This window comes from Haemorhous mexicanus, chromosome W, assembly GCF_027477595.1.
Source record: "Haemorhous mexicanus isolate bHaeMex1 chromosome W, bHaeMex1.pri, whole genome shotgun sequence".
Classification (NCBI taxonomy): domain Eukaryota; kingdom Metazoa; phylum Chordata; class Aves; order Passeriformes; family Fringillidae; genus Haemorhous; species Haemorhous mexicanus.
The window spans coordinates 8,014,695-8,031,367 of NC_082380.1; the positions used below are offsets into that span (position 1 = coordinate 8,014,695).

Sequence of the window (16,673 nt, forward strand, 5' to 3'; positions counted from 1 at the left end):
ATTTTGGGTTCTTTGATCATGGGGCAACTTTTATGGCATCTGGTCTGCTGAAACTGGATGGCCTCCATCTCTCTGTTAAGGACAGAAGGATTTTAGCTCATGAACTGGCAGAACTCATTGAGACGGCTTTAAACTAAGTTTGAAGGGGGAAAGGGATGCAGCTGGGCTGTCTAGAAGTAGGCCCAAGGGTGGTAACTTGAGTTAGCAGTGAAATCAGAAGCCCAGCCGAGGTGCATGTATACTAATGCATGCAGCATGGGTAACAAACAAGAAGAGCTGGAAGCCACGGCGCAACAGCAAAGCTATGAGGTAGTCGCCATCACGGAAATGTGGTGGGACGATTCACATAGCTGGAGCACTGCACTGGATGGCTACAAGCTCTTCAGAAGAGATAGGAAAGGGAGAAGAGGTGGAGGGGTGGCCCTTTATATTAGGGAGGTTTTTGATGCCATGGGTATTGAAACTAGTGATGATGAAGTTGAATGCCTATGGGTAAGAATTAAGGGGAAGACCAAAAGGCTGACATCCTACTGGGAGTCTATTATCATCTATCCAACCAGGAAGAAGAGGTGGGCAATGTATTCTATAAGCAGCTGGAGAATGTTTCAGGATCACCAGCCTGTGTTCTTGTAGGTGACTTTAACCTATCAGACATCTGCTGGGAACTTAATACAGCAGACAAGAGGCAGTCCAGGAAGTTCTTAGAGTGTGTGGAGGACAACTTTTTGTCACAGCTGGTGAGTGAGCCCACCAGGGGAGGGACTATGTTAGACCTGTTTTTCACAAATAGAGATGGACTGGTGGGAGATGTGGTGGTTGGAGGCCGTTTGGGGCATAGTGATCATGAAATTATAGAGTTCTTGATATTTGGTGAAATCAGGAGGAACATCAATAAGACTTTTACATTGGACTTCCAGAGAGAAGACTTTGGCCTATTTAGGAGACTTATTCAGACAGTTCCTTGGGAAGCAGCCCTTAAAAACAAAGGAGTCCAGGAAAGGTGGGCGTGCTTCAAAACAGAGATCTTGAGGGCACAGGAACAGACTGTCCCTGTGTGCCAAAAGATGAGTCAATGAGGCAAAATCCAGCCTGGATAGGCAATGAGGTTTTGAAGGAACTCAGGAATAAAAAGAAGATGTATCATCTTTGGAAGGAGGGTCAGGTCTCTAAGGAAGTATTTAAAGGGGTTGCTAGGGCATGTAGGAAAAAAATTAAGGAGGCCAAAGCTCAGTTCTAACTTAATTTGGCAACTTTTTTAAAGGATAAAATAAAATGTTTTTACAAATATATTAATGGCAAAAGGAAGGGTAAGATCAACCTTTGTTCTTTACTGAACGCAGGAGGGAACTTGGTAACTGCAGATGAGGATAAGGCGGAAGTGCTTAATGCCTTCTTTGTCTTAGTCTTTAGTGGGAAGACAGCTTGTCCTCAGGACAACTGTCCTCCTAGGTTGGTAGATGTCAGGGAGCAGAATGGTCTCCCTGTTGTAGCAATGTATATGAACAACTTAGGCCTCAGTGTGCACCAGCCATACCATCTGTAACTGTTCTTATCAGAATTTTCTCAGGGCACTGTGGAATTCATCAAAGTTACTAAGACATAAACTGTGCTAAAATAGGAACAAAGAAGCTGAGAAACTGCATACCAGGATCACAAGAACTAGATAACAGAGGACTGTGAAACACCTGCACAGTAACCAATCATGGACACTGAGAAATGGAGGCAGAGAAAGAGGGAGCAAGACAAAAGCACCAAGGCACCAATCGAGAAGTGTGTACTTAGTAGTTTGTAGGATCTATAAAAGTGTGTGTAATGTAAACAATAAATGGCTTCTGCTTGATCATATTGGTCAGTTGTTCAGGAGTCCTGGCTTTCCTGCAATACCCTGTTATCCAGGAGGAGGTAGTCAGAGAACTGCTGAGCCACTTGGATGTTTATAAATCTATGGGACCAGATGGGATCCATCCCAGGGTGATGAGGGAGCTGGCAGATGAGCTTGTGAAGCTGCTCTCCATCATTTACTAACAGTCCTGGCTTGCTGGTGAGGTTCCAGATGACTGGAAGCTGGCAATGTGATGCCCATTCATAAAAAGGGTGGGAAGGAGGATCCTGTTAATTATAGGCCAGTTAGCCTGACCTCAGTACCTGGTAAGGTAATGGAACAGTTTATATTGAGTGCCATCATGCAGCACTTGGAGGATGGCCAGGGTATCAGACCTAGCCAGCATGGGTTTAAGAGGGGTAGGTCGTGTTTGACCAACCAGGTCTCTTTTTATGACCAGGTGACCTGCCTGGTAGATGCAGGGAAGGCTGTGGATGTTGTCCATTTGGATTTCAGCAAGGCCTTTGACACTGTCTCCTACAGCACACTCCTGGAAAAGCTGGCAGCCCATGGCTTGGACAGGTGCACTCTTTGCTGGGTTAAGAACTTGCTGAATGGCCAGGCCCAGAGAGTGGTGGTGAACGGTGCTGCACCCAGCTGGTGGCCAGTCACCAGTGGTGTCCCTCAGGGGTCTGTGCTGGGGCCAGTTATGTTCAATATTTTTATTGACAACATGGATGAGGGTACAGAGCCTTTCATTAGTAAATTTGCAGATGACACTAAGCTGGGGGCATGTGTTGATCTGTTGGAAGGTAGAAGGACTCTGCAGAGAGACCTGGAATGGTTGGATGGATGGGCAGAGTCCAATAAGATGACATTTAATAAGTCCAAGTGCCAAGTCCTGCATTTTGGCCACAATAATCCCCAGCAACACTATAGGCTGGGGACGGTGTGGTTGGACAGTGGCCAGGCAGAAAGGGACCTGGGGGTACTGGTCGACAGCCAGCTGAACATGAGCCAGCAGTGTGCCCTGGTGGCCAAGAAGGCCAATGGCATCCTGGCCTGTATCAGGAATAGTGTGGCCAGCAGAAGCAGGGAGATCATCCTTGCCCTATACTTGGCACTGGTGAGGTTGCACCTTGGCACTGTGTCGAGTTCTAGGCCTCTCAGTTTAGGAAGGACGTTGAGACGATTGAGCACATCCAGAGGAAGGCAACAAGGCTGGTGAGGGGCTTGGAACACGAGCCCTATGAGGAACGACTGAGGGAGCTGGGGTTGTTTAGCCTGGAGAAAAGGAGACTCAGAGGTGACCTTTGTCATGGCTGCAGCTGGTCTGTAGCTGCAAAGATAAGTTTGGCCATAACAGACCCACAAACTCGACCAGCCTAGAAGTAAATAAGTCCCTGGGTAAGCAAAGATAGGATGGATTTGAATCCAAGCAGGGAACCCCAGCCAATCCCATTCAACCCTGAATGCAGACACATCACTGGCCAGAGAGGTGGGCAGTGCTGAAACCCCAACCAATCAGTTGTCTAAGCCTGGGAATTTTGAACCCCCTAGCTAAGGGGGTGGCCATAATAAATCTTTGTTGTTTGTCTCATGATCATCGGAGAGTTCTGTCTTTTCTGTCTCCAACCAATGACCCAACGTAATAGACCTTATTACTCTCTACAACTTCCTGAAAGGTGATTGTAGTCAGGTGGGGGTTGGTCTCTTTCATCAGACAGCAACCGACAGAAGAAGAGGACACAGTCTCAAGCTGCGCCAAGGGAAATTTAGGTTGGATATTAGGAAAAAGTTTTTTATGGAAAGAGTGATAAAGTACTGGAATTGTCTTCCTGGGGAGGTGGTGGAGTCACCATCCCTAGATGTGTTTAAAAAAAGACTGCTTGTGGCACTCGGTGCCATGGTTTAGTTGAGGTGTTAGGGCATGGGTTGGACTCGATGATCTTTGTCTCTTCTAACCTAGCGATTCTGTGGAAAAAAAACCCACTAAAACAATCAACACAAACTCCCCAAAACCCCAAAAGAGAAAAACCAAAACAAAATACCAAAAAGCTAACCAAAAAATCCCCAACTCAATGCTTTAAAACATCTTTGGATTTGTTGTATAAATACTTAGTTCATATTCTTGAGCTTCTTTACCTTTACAACTAGCAACCTCCTGGTGAAATGTACATATTTATCACTCATACTGCCGAAGAGGAAAAATTACAAAGGAATCACGATGTAAACAATAACTTTAGCTAGACATGCTATCTCTATGTGTGATTTTTGTTAATAATTATAGTTTACCTGCATTACACCTCGCTCATTGCTAAGTGTCCGAAGTTCATCTGAATGAGCCACACACATCTCATGCAAGGCTGCCAGATAACGAGATAAGTCAGTTCTAGAGTAATCTGTAGTGTCTGGGAGCTCAGGAACATTCTTTAACAAAAATTATGAGAACAGATTTAGAATGGTGAGTAGCCAGGCATAAAATAAATTAAATTACAGTTCCCCACACCCGCCAACAGTTGTTTTGATACTGCGAGCGAGTACCATGTTTTTCTTCACAATTAAGTCTTCTGTCCATGTTATCTAATAAAAATTATTTATTTCCTCCTCTCCACAATCATCTGTTTTATGAAGACAATTAAATTATGGTTACACATTTCACATAGAGAGATCACTGAATATACAGCAATTCCTATTCCTAATAGGAGGGTTTGATGCTGCTATGCTGTCTCTGAGCTGTCTAGAAAGATACTGAGAAAAAGAGATTCATATCATATCTTCCCCCCAAATGAGGGGGATCCATCCATTAGATGTTTTTTGTTTTATTTGTTTTTTTAAAATTTAAATCAGGCAATAACAATAGCAAAAATGGACACCAAAAAATCCCCAAACTATCAAGTCGGTAAATCCACTAATAAAATAATGTAATTAAACCAGTAGATGAATCAGTTATTTTAAAACCCAACAATTTTCCAAGTCCTCATGCATTATCTACCATTTAAAGAAAAACAAGTGTATCATAATATGCAGAAGTTGTCATTTAACCATAAAAAGGTGACATATAGCAATCTCTCTGAATGACACACTTCAAAACAGTAATTCTTATAGATTATCAAAATGGTCTGAGATGTTTTCTAGGTCACTTTTAATGGATTAATTCAGGAATAATAAGATAGGCATATTTCTTTCATCTTCTTTTTTTCAACAAATGATTGGTTTAAACATAAACATATATGCATACATGAGCTCCTAACTCATTATAACCATCATTCACAAAATAGTAATGGTTTCAAATTGAACTGAAACTATTATTTTCTTTTAAACTACAATATCCAGAATTCATGCAGTGAGACATTTGGTTATGTGTAACTAAAATAGAACACAATATTTTTAAAAACTTCAATTTCTTCAATCTCAGGTCAAAATCATGTGACAAATTAAACATTTGATTTTAAAATATTTTTAGAAGTTTGGTATTTTTGTCTGAAAGCCCTAATCCTTGGGGAGAAGCTCAAATAGATCTCATGTCTACAACAATACTTTCTAACAGGACATTTGATTGGTTTTAATTCTGTGCGACAGGCCAGCAATCTGCAGTTCCTAAACAAGCACAAGAAAAATATTTCAGTAACAAGCATTCAAAATTGTGAGGAAACGGATGCATTTTTGAACTAGTTAACAAAGACTATAAAGAATTTTAACTCACAATGTTGCTATACAACTTGCAATTTTTCTTTTTAAACCACTTACCCCAAGTTCATCTAAAAACATGATCATGCGATGTTTGTTGCTCTTGATAAATGGATTTACCCCCTCCATATATGGCTCCTGGTAATTTTTAAAAGTATTTATTAGAACAAATTGATACTGATTTAACAGTCATACCTGAACATATTGCAATCAAAGACAAATGACACTGCAAAACAAATGTGTCATCTTTTTCAAGTGAATTTATCATTACTGGTGTACAACCAATCAAAAGATTACACTTTTTTCTGCACCAGATGGATTCTGAAATTGTTTATATATGCATTGTGACATGAAATGTTACATTTCTGAAACAGTGAAAATAGACTTTTTTCATTGCAGCTATAAAATTAAGAAAAAACTTTCAGAGGTAACAACATCAGCAGCACCAACATCAGGACATAATTGCCCTCCTTTTTGTTCTTTCATTAATGCGTACATTCCAAGTTGTGAGTGTCAGACAAATGGCATTATAATGGCAGCCTGAAATTTCTTTCATTATACTTAAGTCAACAGATTTTTATTGTTCAACCATGTTGTGACTTGGGTACCAGAACAGGCCAATTGTTGCTGGCATTCTTTTAGTGATGCAATAGAAAGTTTAGTAAAAGCTGAGGCTTTTAAAGAAAACTTGTAAAACTAATTTACAAAATTATGTCAAGCAGTATGAGAACAAGTAGAAATAAAAGGGGTGTTTCAAAATGCTGTACCAACAGAAAACACCAATCTAAAGAATAAGTAAAGAAAAAAAGAAAAAAATTGTGTGTGTGTGTGTCTGTGTGTGTGTGTCTGTGTGTGTGACAGAGTTCGGTAGTTGTTAACATGATTCTAAATTAAAATACTCTGTATCCAGGCTGGAAGTTCAGTCCTAATTGGTCTCAATTTGAAAGTGTATTATTACAGAATTCACAGAATGACTAGGTTGGAAGAGACCTTAAAGATCATTGAGTCCAACCCATGCCCTAACACCTCAACTAAACCATGGCACCAAGTGCCACATGCAGTCTTTTCTTAAACACATCTAGGGATGGTGATTCCACCACCTCCCCAGGCAGACCATTCCAGAACTTTATGACCCCTTCTGTAAAAAACTTTTTCCTAATCTCCAAACCTTGATGCAGCTTGAGACTGTGTCCTCTTCTGTCGGTTGCTGTCTGGTGAAAGAGACCAACCCCCACCTGACTACAATCACCTTTCAGGAAGTTGTAGAGAGTGATAAAGTCACCTCTGAGTCTCCTGTTCTCTGGGCGAAACAACCCCAGCTCCCTCAGTCGTTCCTCACAGGGCTTGTGTTCTAAGCTACTCACCAACCTAGTTGCCTTCCTCTGGACAAGTGTCTCAACAGCCTTCCTAAACTGAGGGGCCCAGAACTGGACACAGTACTCAAGGTGCGGCCTCACCAGTGCCAAGTATAGGGCAAGGATGATCTCCCTGCTTCTGCTGGCCACACTATTCCTGATACAGGCCAGGATGCCACTGGCCTTCTTGGCCACCAAGGCACACTGCTGGCTCATGTTCAGCCGGCTGTCGACCAGTACCCCCAGGTCTTTTTCCGCCTGAGCATTGTCCAGGTACACCGTCCCCAGCCTATAGCATTGCAGGGGGTTATTGAGGCCAAAATGCAGGACTCGGCACTTGGATTTATTGAACTTCATCCTGTTACTCTGCCCATCCATCCAACCATTCCAGGTCTCTCTGCAGAGCCTTCCTTCCCTCCAACAGATCAACACACAATCCTAGCTTAATGTCATCTGCAAACTTACTAATGAAAGACTCAATCACCTCATCCATGTCATCAATAAAGATATAAAACAAAACTGGTCCCAGTACAGACCCCTGAGGGGTACCACTGGTGACTGGCCACCAGCTGGATGCAGCACTGTTCACCACCACTCTCTGGGCCTGGCCATATAGTATATAAAAGAACATGAATGTGGAATGTATTTCAAGATTCTGTACAGAGACATACCAATATTACTGAAAGATGTTTCCCCATTTTAACATGAAATAATCAATGGAAATGCAAAAAGGCTCCCATCATCTACTTCAGGCAAATGATTCATACTTCTTGAAAAGATTCTTTCTAATCATAGCTTTCTACTCTAGTGTTTCCCAGTTGTCTTTTTGATATGAACATTCCTAAAGAAAATGTACTCATTTTACCATCACATAAATGTTTTCTTTGTGGAGGGATGGCTGCCTGCCTCTCCTCTCCCACTTTTCCAACTCCAACACTCATATTTTTGACTAGGGGAAGACAGTAGACATGGTGGTTTTGGATTTTAGCAAAGCTTTTGATACTGTCTCTCACAGTATCTTTTTGGATAAAATGTCCAGCACACAGCTAGAAAAGTCCATAATACATTAGATAAGCAATTGCCTAATGGGCCAGGCTCAAATGATCATAGTAAATAGGGTTATTGGGAAATCAGGATGGCAGCCAGTCATCAGTGAGGTTCCCCAGGGCTCAATTTTAGGAACAGTGGTCTTTAATGTTTTTATAAATGATCTGGACATAGGAATCAAACATACATTAAGTTTGCTGATGATAAAGTAGGAGGAGCTGTGGACTCCATCAAGGGTAGAGAGGCCTTACAGAGTGATCTGGATAGACTAGAGAGCTGGGCAATCACCAAGCATATGAAATTTAACAAGGGCAGGTGCTGGATTCTGCACCTGGGATGGGGTAATCTTTGCTATACATACAAATTGGGAGACAAAAGGTTGGAGAGCAGTCCCACAGAAAGGGACCTGGGCTCCTGGTTGATGGCAAGTTGAATATGAATCAGCAGTGCCCTGGCAGCCAGGAGGGCAAGCCGTGTCCTGGGGTTAATCAGGCAGAGCATCACCTGTTGGTCAAGGGAGGTGATTGTCCTGCTCTGCTCTGAACTGGTATGGTCCCACCTGAAGTACTGTATACACTTTTGGGTGCCTCAATATAAAAAGGACATCAAACTATTAGAGTATGTCCAGAGGCGGGTAATCAAGACATTGAAAGACCTTGAGGGCAAGAGCGGCTGAGGTAACTTGGTTTGTTCAGCTTAGAAAAGGCTGAGGGGTGAGCTCATAATAGTCTACAACTTCCTCAAGGAGAGCAGTGAGATGCTGATCTCCTCTCTGGTGGCTACCAATAGGACATGAGAAAATGGAATGAAGCTGTGTCACAGGTAGTTCAGATTGGACTTTAGGAAAAGATTCTTAACTGAGAGGGTGGTGAGTCACTTGTACAGCCTCCCCAGGGAAGCAGTCATGGCACCAAGCCTATCACTTCAAGGACAATATGGGTGATACCCTTAGTCATATGATTTACTTTTAGGTAGTCCTGCAGGGAGCATGGAGTTGGACTTAATGATCATTATGGATCCCTTCCAACTTGAGATATTCTATGATTCTATGAATACTAGAGTATGACTACTACCCTTTTTGACATCGACAGACAGAAAAAAAGAGTTCACATACTTCCACTTGTATTTGAAATTAATGTCTGAGTTTATCTGATCTCATAGCATAAAAATATGGTTGCATCACTGTAATGCTAAATAGCATGACCATTAATTTATCCATTATTTTAGCATGTCACTGCTGTTGTTCATACTTCCAGACTGAAAATCTTTATGGTAAGTACCAAATCATTCACATAAGTTTCTAGATGACATTCTGAAATTATTGACTCCTCTTTCTAAATCAGCCATACTAGGTTAAATCAATACCCTGTTGAGCTTCAGCTAAAGAGGACAGAAAAAAAAATTGCAGGAATAAAGCCTCCTTGCTGATAAGACACTCAGGTCACACATACAGATTTGCATAAGAATAATACAGACAAAATCTGTTTCTGTTAACATGAACACGGCAATCTTCTAGACCGTTCTGAGTAAAATTATATTTACCTTAGCTCCAAATTCAACCAGATTTGCTAAATTCTGCACGGACTTGGCAACCAGCGTCAGTGTTCTTGCAGCAGTAGGGGAAGGAGAATCTGATAGGAATACAAAGTAGAAAGTTACTGACTATTTAATTTAAAACCACCAGTAGTCACAAGAAAATTCTCTTCCACAATTTGTTATCATGGAATTCAATACTTTAAATGCTGTAAGAGAACTGCATGTGAAAAATTTCTCATGATCAAGTAAACTTTTGGTATTTTAGTAATTAAGTCCACAATAAACATCAATATGCATATCTGACACTTAATTTAAGACAATTTATAGTGTGAAGACTCCAAAGTGAGTTACCTCACCTTAGTTTTAACCACTCTGCTTTCATCAATAAGGAGAGATGAATGGGAGAAGATACAGGTGAAAAAATAACAGTTTACTAAAAATAAAACAGCAACAACAAAGACAACAGCAATAACCACTAGATACAAAGGTGCTGAGTCACATGCTCCCACTGGGAACAGAGAAAACAAAGTACCAGAGAAGCCTCCTCCTCCTAAGACGGAGGCCACTGTGGTAGTCCATTGGCCCAGGGGACAAAGACAAGATGACAAACTCCCCTTCTCCCAAGATGGTGGCCGCTGTAGCAGTCCACATGGCCCAAAGGACAAAGAGAAGATGGCAGAGAAGCCACCTACTGTGGACCACACAGTCGAGAGAGAACAAAGGAAAACAACACAGCAACCAAGCCTCTGCGGTTCCAGAACACTCCCTCCCCCAAAACAACAACCAGCAGGGAACAGGGACAAAACAAAACCCAGAAAAAGCTATTTTTGTCCAAAAGGCTCTGATGCTGCCAAAATACTGAAAGAAAATTCCCAACATCTGCAGGTTCGATCCCTCCTCAGCATGGTGCATCTGGAACCTTGGGCAGGTCCAACCCCTGCTTGGCACAGCACGACTTGAACTGGGGGCGGCGCCTGGAAAAACCCTTGGAGAGCAGGTCCAGCCACTCCTTGGCACAGGGCAGGCAGTAGCAGTGAAGGTACTATGAAATTCTCCAAAGCCCAGGATGAGCATGAGCTCCTGCGAGTTGACAAGCGGCAGACTAACAACCCATCAATCAGCAAAGGTGTTGCAAAATCTGCTCCAAAACAGTTTCGGATTGTGAAATGCAGCTTCTCAGGTTGCCCCATTATAGCAAGGAAGTATGTTAAAAAATTTGCTCCAAAAGAAAAAGAGACCCCTTTTTTTGTTTTGGTTTGGTTTTTTTGGGGTTTTTTAAATTAAAAGCTCTAACAACCCTATATAAAGCCCATAAACTTACTTTAGTGAAAGTCAAGAATATTATCTGGACTTCTAAACAGGACTAACACTTACAGACAAGCTTAAAAGGGATGACACAAATTTATGGATAACAACTTAATTTACAGCTAAAGACACAGTGGTCTCAATGCAGTCCCCAAATTAGAAAATAATATAATCTGAAGATTATAAAAATAATAAAGAAATTATAGGAAAGATGTGTGCTAATGTCTTTACAAACAATTCCATGGGTGAAGGCATGGGTGTTAATGTCTTTGAAATGGGTCTTAATGCCTCTACCAACTTCAAGCCACGTTTGTTACAGAACCCAGACAGTTTGACTCCTGAAACAGACAAGTGGGTCTGCACAAATCTGAGTTTCTGAACTTGGGAGGAAAATGACAGGTTCAAGGGGAAATATGTAATAGGCGGTTCATGAAGGCTGTACTTTCCTAGTACCTCAGCCAATGGGGAAAGGAAGAGGGCAACATGCGGCTGGGAGTTTGGGATAAAAGGAGGCTGAGTCCTCTAAAACATCAAGAGAGAAAACCCCACGGGCATGAGCACCAGTGGACTTTCTCCCTTTATTCGAATAAAGTTGCAGGACTCCTCTGTCTCCTTTATGGACACTGGCTTTTCATAGCATGATTTTCCGTACAAGATGGGAGCTCTTGTCCGGGATTCTTCCAACATCTGGGACCGGCACATGGCAAAAAGAGCTGGAGGCGCACCTCACCCGCTTTTAAGGTGACCAGCTCCCTTTGACGCTGGCTAGCACTGGGCAATTGATTGGATTCCTGAGACTGTCCAGGAGACAGATGAGAGGCTGACCAGGGGGGTCCATGAAGAGCCCACAGGAAAGGACTGCTGGAAATCTCACGGGTGAGTACAATGGAAACTTTGGGGAGTAAAACATGGCAGGATGCCTAGAAGGGGTTGTAAAAGAAAAGTTGAGAAAGGGTCTCCACTATAGGGATGACGATCCTGAAATACCTCCAAAGGGTCCTTTGGGAGAATGTTGAGATGGTTTGCACATTCTCCCAGAGGTAGTTAAGGACATGGATGCCCAGAGGGGGCAATAAGGGGAGTCAAGAAGGGGTTTCAGAAACAGGGGATGGATGCTCAGAGGGGGCAGTAAGGGGAGTTGAGAAGAGGTCTCAGCAACAGGGGACAGATGGGGTTGGTTTGGGAAAGGATTGGTTGAAGGGGATTGTGGAGGAATATGGTTAAGGCAAATAGCAGTGGGATACTACATGATAAGAAAAGAACTGAGAAGCAGTGAGGACTGGGATGCTCTCTGCCTTATCTTCAAAATTTGCAATCTAATACAGGGCCAGCTGCAGGTCTTTTGTAGTCTCAGGTTCCAAGATAGGGAGGTATTGTTCCTACATCCCCCCACCTCTCCCCTGGTCATTATGGAGCCAGGGTGTAGGATTTGCATTTGTCCGCTTACTACTCAGGACTTAGGGGGTTTTCTCTATGGTGAAGAGTGCCAGGCACAGAAGTGTGGGACCAGGAGCATGAGCTGGGGGCCTGTGGGGAGGTGTGGGGCTGGGCCGAAGCTGTGGGGCAGCCAGGGCTCAGCACCGGGTGATGCCTGATGCAGCCAACCCTGCAGGCAGGGGCTGTAGTGGCCCTCCGGCCCCTATGAGGTTGCAGGACATCTTGTCCACCTGCCTGTCCCTGTGGCACTGCCCACCCGCTGGGACCTGGTGCTTTACAGAGCTTCTGGTGCTGGGAGAGTGGACCAGGGACCTGGACGAGTGTGCTGAGGGGATGCATCTGGACACTGCAGCAGGACATGGACTGGCTTTGGTGTACGGTATAAGGTAGAGTGACTGTCTTTGGTGTACACCATGAGATACAATCTGTCACCAAAGCCTGGCCTGATTTAAGAACAGATTTTGTTTGGGTCACCAGGGAGGTGAGTGACTTTGCAGAGTTTGGCAGTTGTGGGAGGGTGAGAGCCCACAGGCAATGGGAGCATGGGTTGCACAGGTGGCAGAGTGGGCCCTTGCAGGAGTTGGTTAGAAAGGCACATCAGGTATTTGTAAGAAGGGATGAGGAAAAGGTAAAGGTATAGGCAAGGATAATGGCACAGTTTTTAATCAATGTGCCATTTGTAAAAAAAAAAAAAAAAAAAAAAAGACAACATTAGAAATGGATTGTTAAGGGTGCCAGGATCTCCTATTGTACTGGGGGCTCACCACACTGGAGCCCTTGCTAACATGCAGAGTGGGTCTGAACTGAGAAATGTGTTTCCTAGTAGACACGGGAGCCTCTCTGTCTACTTTGAATTTTATGCCAAAGAGGGTTTTTTTGATAATTCAGGGAGTAAGTGGGAAAGATGAGCCAGTGCTTTTTATTCAACCACTATTGGTCAACGTGTGAGATGGGTTTGAAAAGCATGAGTTTCTGTTTGTTCGTAGTTGTGGTTGTGGTTTGCTAGGAGGGTATTTGATGACTGAGTTGTGTTATAGATGGGTGGTGTGGTAATTGGCTCTCACATATGAGGAATGGATATTATGTGTGTTAAAAGAAGCTTTGTTAAGGTTTAAAGTTCTTTTGATGTGTGACTGTTGTTGTAGGTTGTTTTTGGACCCCTTTCTGTCCTCCTTTTAATCCTCTCTTCTCCCCTCTGTATTGTTGCCACCAGACAACCCTGGTCATCAAGGTTGTCAGAGACATGCGGAGGGAGGGTGTGTACACATGCCCCTTGTATAAGGCATCCAGGAATGGGGGAAGCTTGTCACTGGGGAGACTTGGCATGACAACACCTCACCTCCAATCAAGTTGCAAGAAGGTCTCTACCAATGGATGGCAAAGAAGAGTCAACTGGCAGACTTTGGGAGGGGCCAGGGATATAGATGTTTGAATACGTATAGCTGCTTATGAATATGTATTTGGCTGATGCAACACCAGGGGTATAAAAGGTGGAGCCGCCATTTTGTGGATGAGCCTCTGGCGGCTGGCCACGCTCCCAGTGCTGTCCCTTTTGCTTTGTGAATTATTTTTATTAGTTCTCAATAAAACTTTTATAACTCATTCCCACTTGGGGTTTGAGTAATTTATAACAGTTGGGAATGTGGGTTAGTGTTGTGAGGGTTGATGGGGAGGCTAGGGCTGTTGTGACACTGTGTAAATTATCTGATAAAGCTTATGCTAAAATGAACCCAGAAGTGTTGTCAGTCCCAGGGAAATATGGAAAACTGGATATGGAGCCTCTCCAAATTACTCTGAGGCAACCAGGACAAGTGGTGTCTAAAAAGTAATACCCTCTTTCAGGGGAAGGAAGAGGTTACAGCCTGTTATTGAGTTCCTGTTAAAGGCGGGTCTTTTGGAGCCATGTATGTTATGTTTCCCTATAACATTTCTATCCTGTCAGTTATGAAATCAGATGGAACCTATAGAATGGTGCAGGACGTGAGAATAATGAGTCTACTAAACTCAGGCACTCCATGGTCCCAGATCCTTATACCATCCTGAACCAGGTTTCCTCCTCACACTGCTACTATTCAGTACTTGATTTAAAAGATACTTTCTGGGGATGCCCACGTACAAAGCATAGTAAACAGTATTTTGCCTTTGAGTGGGAACAAAAGGGAGAAGGGAAAATAATAAAGACATGGATGATCCTTCCACAGGGATACATGGAAGCACTGTTTAGCAGTGTGATGTCATAGTTTGTCTCAGGCATCCTGTCCTTTCCCAGGTGTCAATCACTTCCCCCTCTCCTCGCCCTGACCCCTGCTGGGTGCTGTCTGTCAATCCTGGCATTCCAGAGGAGCATTGAGGGATTGGCAGAGTTCAAAAGATGCCCTGCATTCCTGGGGGGGGTCCATTGGCCCACCCAGGTGTCCCTTGCACCTGAGACCTGCCCACCCTGTACCTGGTGGGTGGGTTCCTTACCCCTCCCCTCCCTCTCTCCCGGGGGTTAAAAGAGCCAGCAACCACGCGGTTCGGGATTCTGTTAGTAGTTGTTACAGGATTCAGAAGCCTGCCATCTGAATAAACTCTGGATCGAAACTCTGGCAGAATCCACTCCTTCCTTCACCTCGCCTTAAAGCATCTGCACAGAGGTAAACTGGGGCTTTTGCAGGTCTGAACTTGTCTCCAGTGCCAGCTGCAGCTACCAGCCAGCCAGAGGTGTCTCTGAGGTGAAACCACCACAGTGCTGCCTTTCGGTCTAGCAGCAGTGGCTAGACAAGCCCGGGCAAGCCCCATCCGAACATATATTGGAATTTATTTCAATAGTACTGGTTTTATTTGGGCAAGATATTAAAAGAATTTACTCCATCCTTGGGAATTAGGTTATTGCAGTATGTGAAGGACTTGCTCCTATGAGGAGAACGGGAGGAGGTGGTAGGGGAAGCCACTGTGAAATTATTTAATTTTGTGGCTGGAGGATGGGATCTTGGAGTGTCTGAAGGGAGGGCATAGGTGATGGAGTGAAAGGTTGAATGTTTGAGGCCTCTTTTGACTGAAGGCTTGTGGTGTGTTGGCCCAGAAAGGGTTCAGGGAATCTTGGAGGTGCCATTGCCCAGGACTGAAGGGGAGCTATGACAATTTTTAGGATTAATAGGGTATTGCAGGACCTGGATTAAGGACTTTTTATTCTGTGACTTTTTAAACCCAGATAGCCCCAGTGTTGTGGTATGGACACCAGAAAGACAGCAAAACTTTAGCCAGACTCAGAAAAGGAATTGGAATTGTATGTGGATGTTAAACAAGGCTGTGCCAAAGGAATTCTAGTACTAAAATGTTTAGCCCATCGGTGAGGGGATGGCCCCATTGTTTGCTTTAAGGGTAACAGTGGCTCTGTTGTCTGCCGAATTGTGCAGCCACGGCTTTGATGGCAACTGATGGCAAGATTGTTAAAGTTTGGCATCAAGTTCTAAATGGATGACCAGCACTAGGCTGTTACAGTATGAAACCTGTTTAATGGAACAGAAGTATTTAGAATTTAGAAGCAGGGAAGGGTTTAACCCAGTCTCCTGTTTAACTGGTACCGAAGAAGGAGACCTAAAGGAAACTCGTGACTGTATCCAGGTAACAGATCTCCAGACCTGAGCTAGGGAAGATTTATAGGATATCTCTCAGCCAAATGAGGGAAAGGAGTTTATTGATGGATCTTCAAGAGTAATAGGAGGAAAATGAATTACTGGATATGCTATAGTGAAAGGAGGGGAAGAAGAAGGGAAGCTACCATGCACATGGTCAGCACAGACCACAGAATTATATGCCTTAATAAAAGCCTGAAAATTGTATCAAGGAAAGGTGGTGAATATATTTACATATTCAAAATATGCATATGGGGTGGTACATGCATTTGGAAAACTGAAGAAAAAGGTCTGTTAACTTGCAGGGGAAAAATGTTTGCTCATGAGAGCTCAATTACTTGCCTGTTGGAGGTGGTGATTTTACTAAGAGAGATAGAAATAATACATGTTAGGGGACATTAGGCAGGGTACTCAGAAAAGGCAATAGGTAATCAACTGGCCAATGGAGAGGTTCAGAAAGCAGCACTTCTGCTAGATGTCTCTGGGATCCTCCCTTTGCTCCTTGTGGCTCAGCTGTTGTTGGGGGGGGAGTTGGTGGTGGTATCTTTTCCATCAGAGGAGTTGGAGATAATTAAAAGTGGTGGAGCAAAAAAAAGAGGGGAGCATTAATTTACAATGGACAGTAAACAGCGGATTCCAGCAGCTTTGACCCTGCACATATTAAAACAACTCCATGGGGGGAGTCATTTGGGCTCTCGAGGATTGGCAGAGGCCTTCCTCAAGATGTACTGCTTTGGGTCTTTTGGTTTTAGCAAAACGAGCTATTGAGGGGTGCCTGGATAAAGTTAATAGGAGATAATAATCTCCCATGGGAGGGTCTCCATGCTGGAACAGGGTAAAAGTGTGAGGAGTCCTCCTGAGGAA

General features: G+C 43.5%; 1 protein-coding gene across 4 annotated transcripts in view; it reads right to left on the reverse strand.

Annotated features, from left to right (window-relative positions):
- The window catches only part of LOC132341490 (ras GTPase-activating protein 1-like), a 125,875-nt gene that overhangs the window by 16,334 nt on the left and 92,868 nt on the right, over nucleotides 1-16,673 (reverse strand). For all 4 annotated transcript variants that reach the window (XR_009490242.1, XR_009490243.1, XM_059873074.1 and 1 more), the window contains 3 exons: nucleotides 9,457-9,545; nucleotides 5,573-5,650; nucleotides 4,118-4,252 (listed from right to left, as the gene is read on the reverse strand). Coding sequence is in view for 2 of the 4 variants with exons in the window: in XM_059873074.1 (XP_059729057.1) it covers nucleotides 4,118-4,252; nucleotides 5,573-5,650; nucleotides 9,457-9,545 (302 nt within the window). In the remaining 2 variants the exon portion in view is untranslated. The remainder of the gene's footprint in view (nucleotides 1-4,117; nucleotides 4,253-5,572; nucleotides 5,651-9,456; nucleotides 9,546-16,673) is intronic.